The sequence below is a fragment of the Erpetoichthys calabaricus genome, chromosome 15, assembly GCF_900747795.2.
Source record: "Erpetoichthys calabaricus chromosome 15, fErpCal1.3, whole genome shotgun sequence".
NCBI lineage: Eukaryota > Metazoa > Chordata > Cladistia > Polypteriformes > Polypteridae > Erpetoichthys > Erpetoichthys calabaricus.
The window spans coordinates 3,816,103-3,832,032 of record NC_041408.2 but is presented as its reverse complement, the minus strand read 5'-3'; the positions used below and the strand labels follow the sequence as shown (position 1 = coordinate 3,832,032).

Genomic DNA, 15,930 nt, shown 5'->3' with positions numbered 1-15,930 from the left:
ACCAGGTGGGGAATATACTTGTGCTAATAATGTCCGACCAGTCTCACCCAAGAATTACAGGGAGGAGAAGATTGCGAATAACCACCACCCGGAGTTTTCTTGTGAATCCCTTAAAAGTGATAATACAAATCAGGCAGACCGATACAACCGCTATCCCCATGGATTCAGGTCGGACTGGTCGATCCAGACTCCCATTGTCACGCTAGTATATATTGGCGAGCTACGATAAGAGTTAATTATTGAAACTTAAGGTTGCAAACATAATCCCTCACACCATTACACTCCCACTGCAGCCTGCCCAGTGCAATTTCTCTGAGGTGTTTGAAGCAACACTCTACGGACCACTTCCAACTGCACAACCGAGTCAAAATCTTATAATGAACTGGGATTACCAATCGTATTTAGCTCAAAACACCATACATCTTCCCACTTTAAATTCAGAGTGAGGTTTTCAATGAATGCCCAGGAAAATCCGGTAGGCCAAAAATAAAATGGAACTGCAAATATATTACAGATATGGCCATTAGTGGGGTTTAGGGGCACAGCAACCCCAAGAAGGGCCTGGGCCAGGGATGTGACCAAGAACCCAGTGGCCACTCTAAAACCAGCATCAGAAGTCCTCTACTGAGATTAAGGAACCTGTTGGAGGGACGACCACCTCAGCAGCACTCCATGAACCAGGCGTTTATGGCAGACGGTCAAACTGTTTAAATGCCACAGTCCAGAAGAAGTACAAGAGCCTGAAGAAAAAAAGATTATCTGATCTGATGGGACAAAAATTGAACACTGAGCAGAACTCCAAGTGCTATATCTGGTGAAACACCTGGCACTGCTTATCACCCACCTAATACCATCGCTACAGTGAAGCATGGTGGTGACAACATCATGCTATGGGAATGAAGGAACAAGACGAATGGTCAGAACTGAGCGAAGGATGAAGGCTTCCAAATACAGAAACGTCTTTGAAGAAAACCATCCAGAGTGCACATCATCTCAGACTGGGGTGACAGTTCAGCATGACAAAGACCTGAAGCCTACAGCCAAGAAAATACCGGAGTGGATTTGAGAATGGTCTCTGAGTGTGCTTGAATGGCCCTGTAGAACCTGTGTGGAAAGTGTGGAAGGAGATCTCTGAGGAAGACAGGAAGAGTTCAATCAATCAGTCTTTTTTCAGGCACCGGTGAGTACACAGGATTCATGCGTTGCAAGGCAGAAGAGCAAAGTTCCCCGTTTTAAATGGCTTTTAATATCTTTCCTCCCTCCCCCTTCCTTATCAATAAGCACAATATGTTTATCTAAGCAATTCATCTTACATTGCGTGAATCGACTAACTGTTTCGATTTTGTATACATTGCAGATGGGGCCCTAAAGAAGGAAAAATCATCTTTCCTGTGTCTAACGGAGGAGTTCCAAAAAAAAAAGAAAAAAATTGTCCTAGGTCAGCTTACTGCACCCTGCCTTATGAATCCTCTTTCAGCTGCTTCCGTTAGGGGTTGCAGCAGTGGATCATCTTCTTCCGTATCTTCCGGTCTTCATCATCTGGCTCTGTCAGCTGCATGTCCTCTATCACAACATCCATAAACCTTCTCTTAGGCCTTCCACTTTTCCTCTTGCCTGGCAGCTCTTACACCCAGCATCTCTCCTCTGCACATGTCCAAACCAACACAATCTCACCTCTCTAACTTTGTCTCCCAACTGTCCCACCTGAGCTGACCCTCTAATGTCCTCATTTCTAATCCTGTCCATCCTCGTCACACCCAATGCAAATCTTGGCATCTTTAACTCTGCCACCTCCAGCTCTGTCTCCTGTGCCACCGTCTCCAACCCATAACACATAGCTGGTCTCATTACCACCTTGTAGACCTTCCCTTTCACTTTTGTTGATACCCGTCTGTCACAAATCACTCCTGATACTCTCCTCCACCCACTCCACCCTAACTGCACTCTCTTCTTCATCTCTCTTCCACAATCCCCATTTCTCCAGTATTTAAACTCATCCACCTTCACCAACTCTACTCCCTGCATCCTCACCATTCCTCTGACCTCCCTCTCATTCACACACATGTATTCTGTCCTGGTGGTCCTCCTGACCTTCATTCTTCTCTCACATTTCCACCTCTCCAGGGTCTCCTCAACCTGCTCCCTACTCTCGCTACAGATCACAAGGTCATCAGCAAACCTCACAGTCCACGGGTACTCCTGTCTGATCTCGTCATGACAGACGCCTGTATGAACAACCTGCCGTTCTAGCAAAACAGCTTTGTTAGTTTTTTTATTTTATCCTTTGGTAACTTGCAAGCAGTTAATTTTTTTTTCTTTCACAAGAGACCAGAAGATGGCTTCCTGTGCAATCTAATGGAGCTTGAGAGGATGTGCCAGGAAAAAAAAAAATGGGATCAACTGCCTAAAATCAAGGGGTACAAAGCCAGCTCACCCAACACGACTGACCAGAAGCTGCCAAAGGAGCTCCCACAAAGCACTGAATAAAAAAAAAAAAAAAAAAGATCTCCATGTTTGATTTTTGAATACATTTGCAGACCATTCTGAAAACAGGTTTTCACTTGGCCAGTATGGGTTTTGTGTTTTAGAAATTAAAACTACAACAACACCATAAAAGCGCACAGAAAGCGAAGGGGTCTGAATGGATATGCAAATCTGCCGCGTTTGTCCTTTTCTAAAAAAAGATAGCGTGATCAGTTTGCTCCTTATACATGACAGGAATGTGTCCAGTTTGTAAAAGTTTCTTTAATTTTATTGTAGGCAGCGTTCTCTTTTTTTTTTTTAAGTTTGTATTGGTATCAGAATTTTTATGAAGAAGCATGTGGTTTAGTTTTTACAAAGAATTTGCAGGGACATATGGTTGGCTTTATTTTGCACAGAATACGTCTTTTCAGATCTTAAATGAAGGACTGACCTTTCCCTATTAATATCCGACTTGCATGCTCTCCTGGATGACGTCGTTCCAAGGCTACAACGGTTAGCGCAATTTCAGGCCTCAAAGGAAGCCTTTGTAGTGCAAAGTACGCTTCAGATTAGCACAATGTGCCTGGCCGAGAGTCTGGAACTCATTTCCCGTCGCAGAGATTCGGTTCCTCATCACTTAACCCGACAGTACGTCAGAGGGAGAGATGACAGATTTCTTAAGCAAATGTCTTAATGCAAGGAGCCCAACTCAAGGATATCACCAAGGCCAAATGACGAGGACTGGACAACAATGTGGACGCTCAACAGAGCTCTTGAATAAACCAGACGTTTTTGGTTCTGCCAATATATTCCTAATATCCTCCCAATTAAATCGGTTTCTTTCATTTCCCGACCATGTTAAAAAAATGTTTAGAAGTTTTCATATTAGACTTCCAAAGATATATGTGCCTGAATTATAAACAGAGATTGTGTCAATAATCGATGGATGCATGTCTAGGATATGGACCTTTGACATTTGCGTCAAATCCAATCTTCCGCTTCCTTGGTGTTCATGCCAAAGGTGTTATGGGTAAATATATATATTTTTTCAGTCAACTATCTAATGAACCCACTATTCCATTACAGCGGATAAGGTAAAAGAATGGAGTGCAGGGCAGAAACCTTCACAGGATACACTAATCCATCAATCCACGCTCACCCATACCGGGCTAAATTTACAGTCACCAAGGAAACAGGCACATCTTTAGGAGGCAGGTGTATGCAGACAGACCGAGCAAGAGAGAAACAGTCCATGCAAGTGAGTGACTGACTGGCTAGGAGGGTGACCATGTGACCGACTGACCGACCAAGCGACCAATTGAACAAACTCATGAGGGAGCGAACAAACGAGCCAGCAAACAACTGACCAACCAACAGCCCAAGTGAGTGATCAATCTGGTGGTCAGTCGATCATCTGCTCATGCGGACGACTGACCAAGCAACGGCCCAACTGAGCAAACAGGCTTAATGCCATTTTAACCTCCATTTCTCACTTTTTATGATTATGCCCAAGTGAATTCACGTGGCACACTCCTACTGAAATTTCAGAATGGACCTTCATTGCTTGTTTTTAGCCTTTCCAATTAAAGAGTTGGACAATCTAGTACATCATACAGGGTTTCTCTTCTTTGATTTTTCCCAGTTAGCATGGAAACTGGAGTTATATGATTTGGATATTTTCATCAAGCACCAGTAAATCAGCTGCAGTTGTAATGTAACATTTATTTCAATTCAGTGGTCCTCGTAGTCACCCTCACTGATCACCTTAAATGGTCAAGTCACACTGCGGCAGTAGTGAAGAAAGCCCAACAACGCCTCTTCTTCCTCAGGAGAATGAGTAAGGCCCGGATGTCCCCCACAACTCTGTGCAGATTCTACAGGTGTACTGTGATATCTATCCTGACAGGGTGCATCACATCCTGGTATAGCAACTGCTCAGTTCATGACTGCAAAGCTCTGCAGCGGATGGTGAATTCAGCACAGCAGATCACGGGCACACAGCTCCCTGCGAACTATGACATCCACACTACACGCGGTCTCAGGAAAATGAACCGTATCAGGCGGGACCCCAGCCATCCTGCACTGTCACTTTTCACCCTCCTCCCATCTAAAGTCCATTTGGATGCGCACCTCCAGGTCCAGGAACAGTTTCTACCCAATTGCAATCAGAACAATCAGTAACCTTCTGTCACCTCCACTGCTACCTGCACATATACATCTGCCACTGTGTTTATTACTAGGATTCTGGTTTTATTTATTCATTTACTTATTTATATTCATTTATTTATTGTGTGTTTTTTTTTGTCTATGTCCACTGTGGGGACACATGCAAGCAAGCATTTCATTGTACATGGTACTTGTACACACGACAATAAAGAATTGAATTGGTCGTGTGGGGGCCAGAGTCCATCCCAGAAGCACCAACTTGGATGGGGCGCCATTCACACAGAAACCACAACTGGGCACTGGACTTGCATCAAGAGTACAAGATCTGTAGGACATCAGCGCCAGGACCTGCCCCATTGCACTGTGCTGCACTGTAAATAAAAGGTGATCAAGAGAAATTGTCCTCCTTACCGTAATATTTCAGAGGGCAGAGAAAATCTTCCCTTTGAAAAGGTCTCTCCGCCTGCCTTTTGAATTTTTCTGAGTGATCTTCTGACCATTTATCTTCTCGGTGACTGATAGCAGAAAGAAAAAGATCAGGATGCAAAATTAATAAATAATAATAAATTAAAACAAAGTGATGGGGAAACAGTAAAATGTGAATGTTAATAAATAAAACAAAATATATACTAATGTAATGAATATACTGCATTTAATGTTGGTCTTATAAGAACACACATAAGAAGATAAAAAAGCTGACAGACAAGAGGAGTCAATTCAGACCATCAAGCTCGTTTGTTTAGCTAATCGCTAAGCTGCCCCCCAATATCTCACGAGACGCACCTTAAAAGGACGTCAAGCTTTCTGCTTCACCTCTCGGTCTTGGTTGTTTGTTCCAAATTCCCACAACTCTTTGGGTAAAGAAATTCCTCCTGGCTTCAGTCCTAAATGCACTTCCCCGTCATTTTCACCGATGTCCTCGCCCTTAAGCTGAAGGAATTCTCCGGGATCTGCTCTATCAAAGCCTTTGAGGATTTAGTAGACGTGGATGAGGTCCCCACACAGGCTCCTCTGCTTGAGAGTAAACAGGTTTACTCCAAGTCTGTCACAGTAGGACATGTCCTTAACTCCTGGGATGCTCCTGGTTGCTCTGTCCCTTCTTGTACCGTGGTGAGAGTACAACAGTTGTGGTCTCACTAGTGTGTCACATAGTCCAAGCAGAGCATCCCTTGATTAAAATGCAATAGGTTTTAACGATATAAGCATTATTTACATTTTTTTTTATAATCACTTCTGGACATTCCTTAGATGATGAAAATGTCCTGTCAACATACGTAAACCCCTAAGTCCTTTTCGAGGTTGCCTCCCTCTGCTCATTGTCCTCCATCTTGTATGTATAACTGATGTTCTCACGTGTAGCTCTTTTCTACATTCGACTCCATTTTCCAGATGTTTGCCCAGTTTTGTAGCTTTTCCAGGTCTTTGTGATGTCTCCTCAGTGTCTGCCTTTGCTCCCATTTTAGTGTTGTCTGTGAATTCCGCAGGTTTACCAAGTATACCAGAATCCACGTCATTAATAGAAATCAGAAAAAGTAACAAGGGTCCAAGGACAGACCCCTGGGGGACTCCACTGATGACCCCTTTCTCCTCTTACTCTTTGGTTAATGAGCTCCAGTTTTGTAGGTGACCTCTGATGATTACAGCTTCCCATTTTAGAATTCATTTCAAGTCAAAGGCTTTTGTCAACTACTTCTGTTGCCTGCTCAAATAAAACAAATCTAAAGCACAGGCTATGGAGGATCATCTCCTCACAAACTCATGCTGGCTGCTGTTCACTACATTATTTTCATAGAGATACTTTTCCAACTTGTTTGTCATTATTCATCCATCCATCATCCAACCTGCTATATCCTAAATACAGGGTCACGGGGGCCTGCTGGAACCAATCCCAGCCAACACAGGGAGCAAGGCAGGAAACAAACCCCGGGCACGGTGCCAGCCCACCACAGTGTCTCATTATAGTTTCCATAATTATATTAATTCATACGTCCATTTCTCGAATCCTTTTTCTACCACATAGTCATATGGAGACTGTTCTGCCAACACGTGGAAGTAATGCAGGAACCAAATCTCGATAGGATGGCATTCCATCAAAAGACCCCCTCATGCCCACAGATCCAGTTCAGAGTTGCCAGCTAATCTAACCTGCAAGTCTTTGTGTTATGAGGAGAAATCACACAGCCATTAGATACTAACGACTGGATATTGTGGAAATTTATATCAAAACAGACCGAGTTGTACCTGGTGTCATGAGTTTTGATCAGTTCCATGTTCATTACTCTTTATGAATTATGCCAAAATGCAGTCTTGCCGATTACAAGTACCCTATTGTAGCTTTCAACTAAGAAACTTGGCCAACATTCACATGCAACAGAAAATGAGATCAATCGGACCAGCCGGCCTTCCTTCCTTCCAAAGTCCAGTTCTGATGCTTGTGTGTCCACTGTAGGCACTTGATGGCAGATATAGGTCAGTATGGGCACTCTGACTGGCCTGAGGTTTGCAGTCCCATAGGCACCATGGTTCGATAGGCTGTGTGCCTGGACACACTACTCCCATAACCACCATTAAAATTACCTGTGATGTGTGCCTCAGTAGACCTTCTGCTGGGTTGTACCAGGCTGGGTAGCCTTCACTGACCTCTCACATTCAGGAGTCTTGGCCGCCCGAAGCTCTGTAGACAAGTCGGTGTTTTTTTCCCCTCTTTGGACGGCTTTTGGTAGATATTAACCGCACAGCTGACTCGGAGCATCCCTCAAGCTTTGCTGTTTCAGAAATACTCTGACCCAGTCGTCTGGCCATAATGATCAAAGTCACTCAGGTCTTTACATCTGCCCATGGTCTTCTGCATTCAACGTATCGACTACGATTAATAATGCCAGCTTACCATCTACTATATATCCCTGACCTTGACAGGGGCCATTATTACAAGACAGCCAGCATCATTCACTTCATACCGGAGTGGTCAAAATATTGTGACTCGTCTGTGTATATATGAGAGAGCCTGGTCACTCGCCTTCACAGAGCCATCAGCTACTGGATGCTATCCATCATCTCATTCCCAGTAGATTGTTGTGCTTGAAAACGGCACATTTGGCAGTAAGGATCATATACCACAGTCAAATTCACCTGTAAAAGATTTTGGTTTGGTCCGTTTATAGGAGATGGACGTCTGAAGCAGAGCTCCGCTAGCAGCGGCTTTATTTTCCCACGTATTTCATATTATTTAGAGGTATCCTGTATTTAACCCGACCAAGGAACTTCCACTACAATATACAAGCATGAGTAACAAGAAGAAAAGTCAGAAAGAACCAGAAAAGAAACTTAAAGCTGCATCGAAGTCCGGACAGACTTCCGGCCTGAGTGCAGGTGTAAGGTATGGCATCACGGAGACTGACCTGGAACAGGCAGAAGAGTGCGCAGAATTCCTGGGGCCCCGCTCCATTGTATCGTCTCCAGTCGAGAGTGAAAATGGGAGCGAAGGCGCAAGTGATACAGGTCGCGAGGGATCGCCGATTACAGAGGATCATTCGAGACTAGAAAGGGCTCTGCAGGACGTGCTCTCATCTACTCATCGCGAGCCTGTAACAGGAGCTGCATTTTCACTTGCGGAGCACGAAAGCAGAAGCGAACTGTCCGAACTGAAAGAGATGATCGCTACACAGATAGCTACACAGATAGCTACACAGAAAGAGATGAACACTACACTGGCCACTGCCATGGTTACGGCCATGAATGAGCTTAAGAAAGATAACACAAATGATCTTAAGAAGGTGGCCACTGAGCTCAAGAAGGATAACAAAGATAAGGAAACGCGTCTATTTGAACGTTTCGACGTGAACTTTAAAGGCATGTTGGAGAAATTAGTGGAACACATTGAAGAAACTAACTCCAAACTGAAAAGGCTTGATGATCATATTAATGACGTTTCAGACCAGCTGGAAGACGTTAAGCAGGGACTCACGGCTCGAGTGGAAACAGCGGAACAAATGGCATCTAACGCCGATGAAAAAGCCACAGCTGCGAACTCGGAATACAAAAAACTTGGAGACAGACTTGCAGCCCTGGAGGATGGGTGCAGAAGAAATAATATAAGAATTGAGGGTATACCTGAGAAACGAGAAAGCTCAAGCCCAGTGAAATTTGCAGTAGAATTACTGTCTAAAATAATTGGAGATGACTTTAAACTCGACAATGAGATAGCCACGGCTTATCGCACAAAGATACCAAGCGCCTTTAAATCTAGGTCTTTTATTGTCCGCTTCGAACGACTAAGATGTAAGCTTGATGTGATGGCACTTCTCAGACACAAGCAAGAGATTATATTCGAAAATAATCTTATTCGTATTTTTCCCGACTTCTCACCATCAACAGCTGCAAAACGCAGATCCTACAACGACATTAAAAGGATGCTACGGGAAGCCGATATCAAATACAGCCTCTTGTATCCTGCCAAACTGAAAGTGGAAGTTCAAGACGGACATTATATTTTCTTCAGCAAAGAAGAAGCTGAAAAAGAATTAAAGAAGCCGTTTCCGACACTTTTTTTGAAAGTTAATTAAAATTAAAGAGCCGTATTCTATCAAGGCACGGGAAAGACCGATGATCTGATCGCTGGATCCATGTTTAAAGAGACTGGTATTATAATTATACATCTCTTATTCTCTTTTTTTAAAATTTTTTTTATATCTGGACTTTATATGTTATATGTTTATGTTTCAATCAGAGTTATAGAGCTATAGACGTGAGTGTGAAAATGTGGAAGTGATTAAAGTAGGATTCGTTTTATTTATTTATTTTTTTATTTCTTTTCCTTTTTTTTTTTTTTTTTTTTTAATTAATTTATTTATTTATTTTTTTTATTTTACTATACCTTAAAGTAGACTGTTTAACTTCATACCCTTGGTTTAATGCTTGTTCTACTATTTATACAATTACCATTATACTATTACAGTATGAATTACCAGGTTTATCCTGGACTAGTTTTTAAAATCACTCCCAGGGTTGTTTTTTTTTTTTTTTTTTTTTTTTTTTTTAACCTTAATATCTTAACTTAAAAGCGCTGAAGATTATTTCAAGATTAAATATTGTTAATGAGAACATTTTCGGCAGATAGTATTAAGGATTTAACTGTAAAAGATATCTCTGTTTTAATTCTGTAACGCCGCTGCAGGGTGGGGTTTGTTTTGTTTTGGACGTGCTCTGTCTCTTCGTATGTCAGAGGACTGGAACATCGCGAAGTGGGGTCTAGCCTCATGTGGGGAGGCAAAATGGGGGGGTGGGGGGATAAAGGGGGGAGAGAAGGAGAGCAGGTTATATCTAATCTATTCTTATAATCCTTATAATTATAAATATCAATGCAGCAACAGGCTAACATGCAACAACTCCTGGGGAATCTTGAAACTAAGATTAAAACTGCCATATTACCAATTAAAACTATAAAATGACATTAAAAACTCAGAATCAATGTCTCCATGATGGGACAGTTAACTTTGTGAGCTGGAATGTTAAAGGCCTGAATCACGAATTAAAGAGAAAGAAAGTATGCTCTCACCTAACAGGCTTAAACGCTAAAATAGTATTTTTACAGGAGACCCACTTACTAACCAAGGATCAGTTCAGATTACAAAAAGACTGGACTGGCCAAATGTTCCATTCTAGCTTTATAAAGAAAACTAGAGGGGTGGGAATTCTCATACATAGAACAGTTCCTTTTGTAGCATCAGAGGTAGTGTCGGACCCTGAAGGGAGATATGTGATGGTCATGGGCAACTTATATAACAGTAAAATGATTTTGATAAATGTTTATGCACCCAATGTTGATGATAAGGAATTCATGCAAAATCTATTTGCATCCATTCCCAGTGTGAACACTCATAAAATTATAATGGCTGGGGACTTTAATTGTGTTTTAAATCCACTCTTAGATAGGACTCCTGTGACAGGGGGGACGACATCTAATACTGCAAAGATAATTACACAGTTTTTAAAGGATCACAACTTATCAGACCCCTGGAGGTTTCTTAACCCAAACTCAAGAACATATTCGTTCTACTCACCAGTGCATTATAGCTACTCAAGAATTGATTATTTTTTTATAGATAATAATTTCCTGCCTACAATTAAATTATGCAAATATGACACAATTGTTATCTCTGACCATGCCCCTCTAGTCTTGGAGCTAAAATCAATAAGCCCCTCGTACTCACCTCGCAGATGGCGTCTTAACCCTCTTTTATTGGCAGACGAGAACTGCACAGAATTTATATCCAAACAAATCAGCTTCTTCCTAGAGACAAACATGTCTACAGAGGTTTCTGCAGGAACACTCTGGGAAACTCTAAAGGCCTTCCTAAGAGGCCAGATTATTTCATATCTTTCCCATAGAAATAAATTAGAAACCAAGAAAGTGTCAGAGCTAAGAAATGAAATTACTAGAATAGATGAAGAACAAGCCAGGCGTCCAAGTGAAGCTCTTCACAGGAAAAGGCAGGCCTTGCATACAGAACTTAACATCTTAACAACTAAAGAAACTGAACAACTTATTTATAAGTCTAGACAGCATTACTATGAACACGGAGAAAAAGCTAATAAGCTTTTAGCTCAACAAATTCATAAACAAGAAGTTCACAATGCAATACCAGTAATCACCAACAAGAATGGAGAAGAAATCATCGACCATAATAAAATAATGCACACATTTAGAGATTACTATAAGTCTTTATATTCCACTGAGCCCAAAGAAGACAACACGCAATCTAATGCATTTCTGGATAATTCACAAATACCACAAATAGATGCTTTAAGTGCTGAGGAACTAGATAAACCTCTAACGCTAACAGAATTACTAGACGCTATAAAGTCACTACAAAGCGGGAAATCATCAGGCCCTGATGGTTACCCCGTAGAGTTTTATAAGAAATTCTCCACTCAGCTAGCTCCACTCTTATTGGTAACATTTACAGAAGCTAAAGACCACCAAATACTACCTCAAACATTTCGACAAGCATTAATCACCGTCTTTCCTAAACAAAATAAGGACTTGTTACAATGTGCATCATATAGACCAATTTCACTCCTGAATAATGATGTTAAGATACTCTCAAAAATCCTAGCTAGAAGGATGGAGAAAGTGCTGCCCTCGGTAATATCACAAGATCAAACTGGATTTATTAAAGGCCGACATCTATCTTCAAATCTCAGACGCTTGTTTAATGTTATATATTCACCAGCAAAATCAAACACCCCAGAGATATTACTATCATTAGACGCAGAAAAGGCATTTGACATGATCGAATGGAATTACCTTTTCACTGCATTGGAGAAATTTGGGTTTGGCCCGAATATTTGTGCTTGGATTAAACTACTGTATACCAGTCCAGAAGCTTCAGTTTGTATTAATAAAATTTGCTCAGACTACTTTAAACTAGAACGTGGTACCAGACAAGGATGTCCCTTGTCGCCACTGTTTGCAATCGCTATTGAACCACTGGCGGTTCACTGCCGAAATTCTCATCAGATAAAGGGGATTGTCAGAGAAGGACTGGAACAGAAAATTTCTCTATATGCAGATGATATGGTCTTATATATATCGGACCCAGAAAACACTGTCCCTGCTGTTTTAACAGCACTAACAGAATTTCAAAAGATATCTGGTCTTAGAATTAATCTGAATAAAAGTATACTCTTTCCAGTGAACTCACAAGCATATAATATTAAATTAGACACCCTACCTTTTACCATAGCAGATCAGTTTAAATACCTAGGGGTAAATATCACAAGTAAACATAAAGCTCTTTATCAACAAAATTTTGGCGTCTGTATGGAAAAAATTAAGCAAGACTTGCATAGATGGTCAACCCTTCATCTCACTCTAGCCGGAAGAATTAACATTGTTAAGATGAATATCCTTCCTAAACTTCTCTTTTTATTTCAAAACATTTCAATATATATCAATAAATCGTTTTTTAAAAAGTTAGATTCAATAATAACCTCATTCATTTGGAACTCAAAACACCCACGTATCCGAAGAGCGACCCTACAAAGACCTCAGGCAGAAGGTGGCATGGCTTTACCTAATTTTCAGTTTTATTACTGGGCAGCAAACATACAAGCCATAAAAACCTGGAAACAAATAAATGCACATACACAGGCTTGGTCTGCAATAGAAGTAAAATCCTGTAGTACTTCTTTATATTCCCTGCTTTGCTCTCCAATAAATGAAAGTTATCGCAAATATACTAATAACCCAATTGTGCTTTACTCACTCAGAATATGGAACGAAATTAGGAAGCATTTTAAGATGGAAAATCTTTTATCAGTGGCACCTTTGCAAGGGAACCACCTCTTTCAACCTTCGCAAGTATATCCAGTTTTTAATACCTGGAAAAGTTTTGGGATTAAAATGCTCAGAGATCTTTATATAGACAACATATTTACATCTTTTGAACAATTACGTTCAAAATTTAACCTCCCAGCTACACATTTCTTTTACTATCTTCAAATTAGAAATTTTGTTAAACAGAAATTGCCCGATTTCCCCCACCTTGCACCCTCCACAATGCTGGAAAAAATACTGCTCAATTCCGAGGAAACAAACACTATTTCCGCAATATATAAAATCTTATTAGAGTCCCTACCTTTCAAAGATCCAAGAGGACATTGGGAAGAAGATCTCTTAATCAATATATCAGAAAAGGAGTGGAAGGTAGCAAAGCAGAGAATTCACTCGAGTTCTATATGCGCAAAGCATAGAATTATTCAACTAAAAATTATATATCGAGCTCATCTGTCTCGCTTAAAACTGTCCAAAATGTTTCCAGGCCAGGATCCGACCTGCGAGCGCTGCAACCAAGCTCCTGCCTCACTGGGTCACATGTTCTGGGCCTGCACCAAACTAACATCATTTTGGACAAAGATTTTTAAGTGCCTCTCAGACAGCCTTAGTATCACAATCCCTCCTAACCCACTAACAGCTGTGTTTGGTGTCCTTCCAGATGGACTTGAATTGGAGAAGGACAAACAAACGGTGATTGCATTCACTACACTCTTGGCACGCAGACTTATTTTGTTAAATTGGAAGAATCCTAATTCTCCTCTTATAAGTCAGTGGGAAACTGATGTTTTATATTATTTGAAATTGGAAAAAATCAAATTTTCAGTTAGAGGATCTGTACAAAATTTTTTCAAAACTTGGCAGGATTTAATCAATATTATTTTAGAATAAGAGAATTAACTATTATTGTATTTAACTCCCTTCTCCATCTCTTATTTATATAGATATTTACTTCTCCCCTTCTTTTGTCTAATGTTGCCTTATTAAAAAGCTTAAAGAAATTTTCCTTTAGCTAAGCTCTCCTTCTCAGGGATGGGGTTTGATTTGTTTTCAAATTTGTTGGGTTATAAATGGATCTGTTTGTATGGAATGATTACAATGAAAATTAATAAAATAAAAATATAAAAAAAAAAAAAAAAAAAAAATTCACCTGTAAATACGGTTTATGTTTTCGAGCATTTCACTTTATTATGGTGTTAGATAGTGGAGGTGGGTGGTACGTTGGCAAGAATTTTATGGTTCTCTGTATATGTGACAATACGACTACTACTATGACGACTAGCTCTACTAATGTCTTTTTTTTTTAATCTATCTAGCCACAGTATCATACGAATGGTTCTCCATTTATATTACATAGCATCTTTCATGTTTAGTGCTTCATATTGTCCCTTTCATGTGTACCCATCTATCCAAAACAGCATCTTTTACTATTAAACTTTCTAATGGATAAATTACTAACAAGAAGGGCACAATGCAGGATTTTATTTTTTAAGGTTTCTCAGAAGAGTTGTTTTCAAGAGTGGGAGGAAGATGAGGAATTTTTCAATCTTGATACCCTGATCCATTTCCTGAAGTGGGATCATGCTCACACAGGAATGAAAAGAAGAACAACAAACAGAGCATTTGAAGGCAGCGTGATCTGGGTAGTGCAAGATTCTTATCATTTGAAATGCAATTTAGAAATGCATGAGGGGGACACCAAACCTCCTACCTGGAATAACTGAATGGGGTCCTTTTAGATAAACTACTAGCGGCACCTCTGGCCGTGGACACACTTTGAAGTCTCTTGAGGTTGTATGGCAAGAAAGAGAAAGTTCCATAAATTCAGTATTTTTTATTTTTGAAGATACCCATATGTTTTACACTGTGGAGATTCTTTTATTGCATTAATAGTATGATGAGGTGCCTAACTGGAAAGAAGTTTCCAAGAGAAAGGGCACCAGCAGGCTGGACATGGGCAGGATTGGGTTCTTATGCACACAAACCTTACCCAGGTAAGAAAGGACAGTGTTGATAGTGGCTGGGCGGCATGTAAATCATGTCACTTGTTTGGGGTGTTCATAGAAAATGTCAGGATTTACTTCAGAAATACAAAATAATCAAAAATTGGAAAGATTAAAATGTGTGATTAAATTTAAAGTGTTTAAATATTCGATTGTAATAGTAATTTGTCATTTTTCACCCTCTGAAAGGAGGTCCATACAGGACTAGTAAAGGATCAAAAAATCACTTTTCAATATTTGTAATCACCGACATCTTCAACCAAACAAGAAATCGACGACCAAAACTGTACACTTGTGTTTCACATTACCTGTTAGCTTGCATTTCAGCATATTTAAGTGGATAATTGGCAAGCGTTGTTTTATATCCAGTTCTTCGTCTCATGTTATCCAGCGTGGTGAGCCTTTGGCTAATTTCAGTTCCTCTTGGTTCAAATCCCTGAAAAAGAACCATACGGCTAGAGTCAGCTTTAAAACGGGGACAACTCAAAAGAGAAAAGATATGCTCATGCTTTGTTCATAGGTGAAGTAATTACTTCAGAGAAGATACCATAACTGTATTCTGAAAGTCCACTCAGGCCTACACAAATTCTGATTGGTGGATATATCATTTGGTGTGATGAGGATGGACAGGATTAGACGTGCGGACATTAGAGGGTCAGCTCAGGTGGGACGGTTGGGACACAAAGTCAGAGAGGCGACATCAGGTTGGTTTGGACATGTGCAGAGGAGAGATGCTGAGTATATTTTGGGAGAAGGATGTTGAGGATACAGCAGCCAGGCAAGAGGAGAGAGGAAGGACTAAGAAGGTTTATGGATGAGGTGAGAGGGGACATGCAAGTGATGGGTGTGACAGAGCAAGATGACGAGGACAGGAGGATATGAAACTAGATGATCCGCTGTGGCAACCCTGAACAGCAGCAGCTGGAAGAAGAAGATCATTTGTCATAAACCAACTCATCGGTG

The 15,930-nt window shown here is 40.6% G+C and overlaps 2 protein-coding genes across 2 annotated transcripts in view; both read right to left on the bottom strand.

The window, feature by feature from the left end:
* brox (BRO1 domain and CAAX motif containing) overlaps positions 1 to 15,930 on the bottom strand; it is a 445,085-nt gene that overhangs the window by 123,163 nt on the left and 305,992 nt on the right. The window lies entirely within an intron of this gene.
* The window catches only part of disp1 (dispatched homolog 1 (Drosophila)), a 159,196-nt gene that overhangs the window by 9,665 nt on the left and 133,601 nt on the right, over positions 1 to 15,930 (bottom strand). Inside the window, 2 exon segments of the mRNA XM_028821042.2 lie at positions 5,041 to 5,144; positions 15,276 to 15,403. Coding sequence (XP_028676875.2) covers positions 5,041 to 5,144; positions 15,276 to 15,403 — 232 coding nt within the window.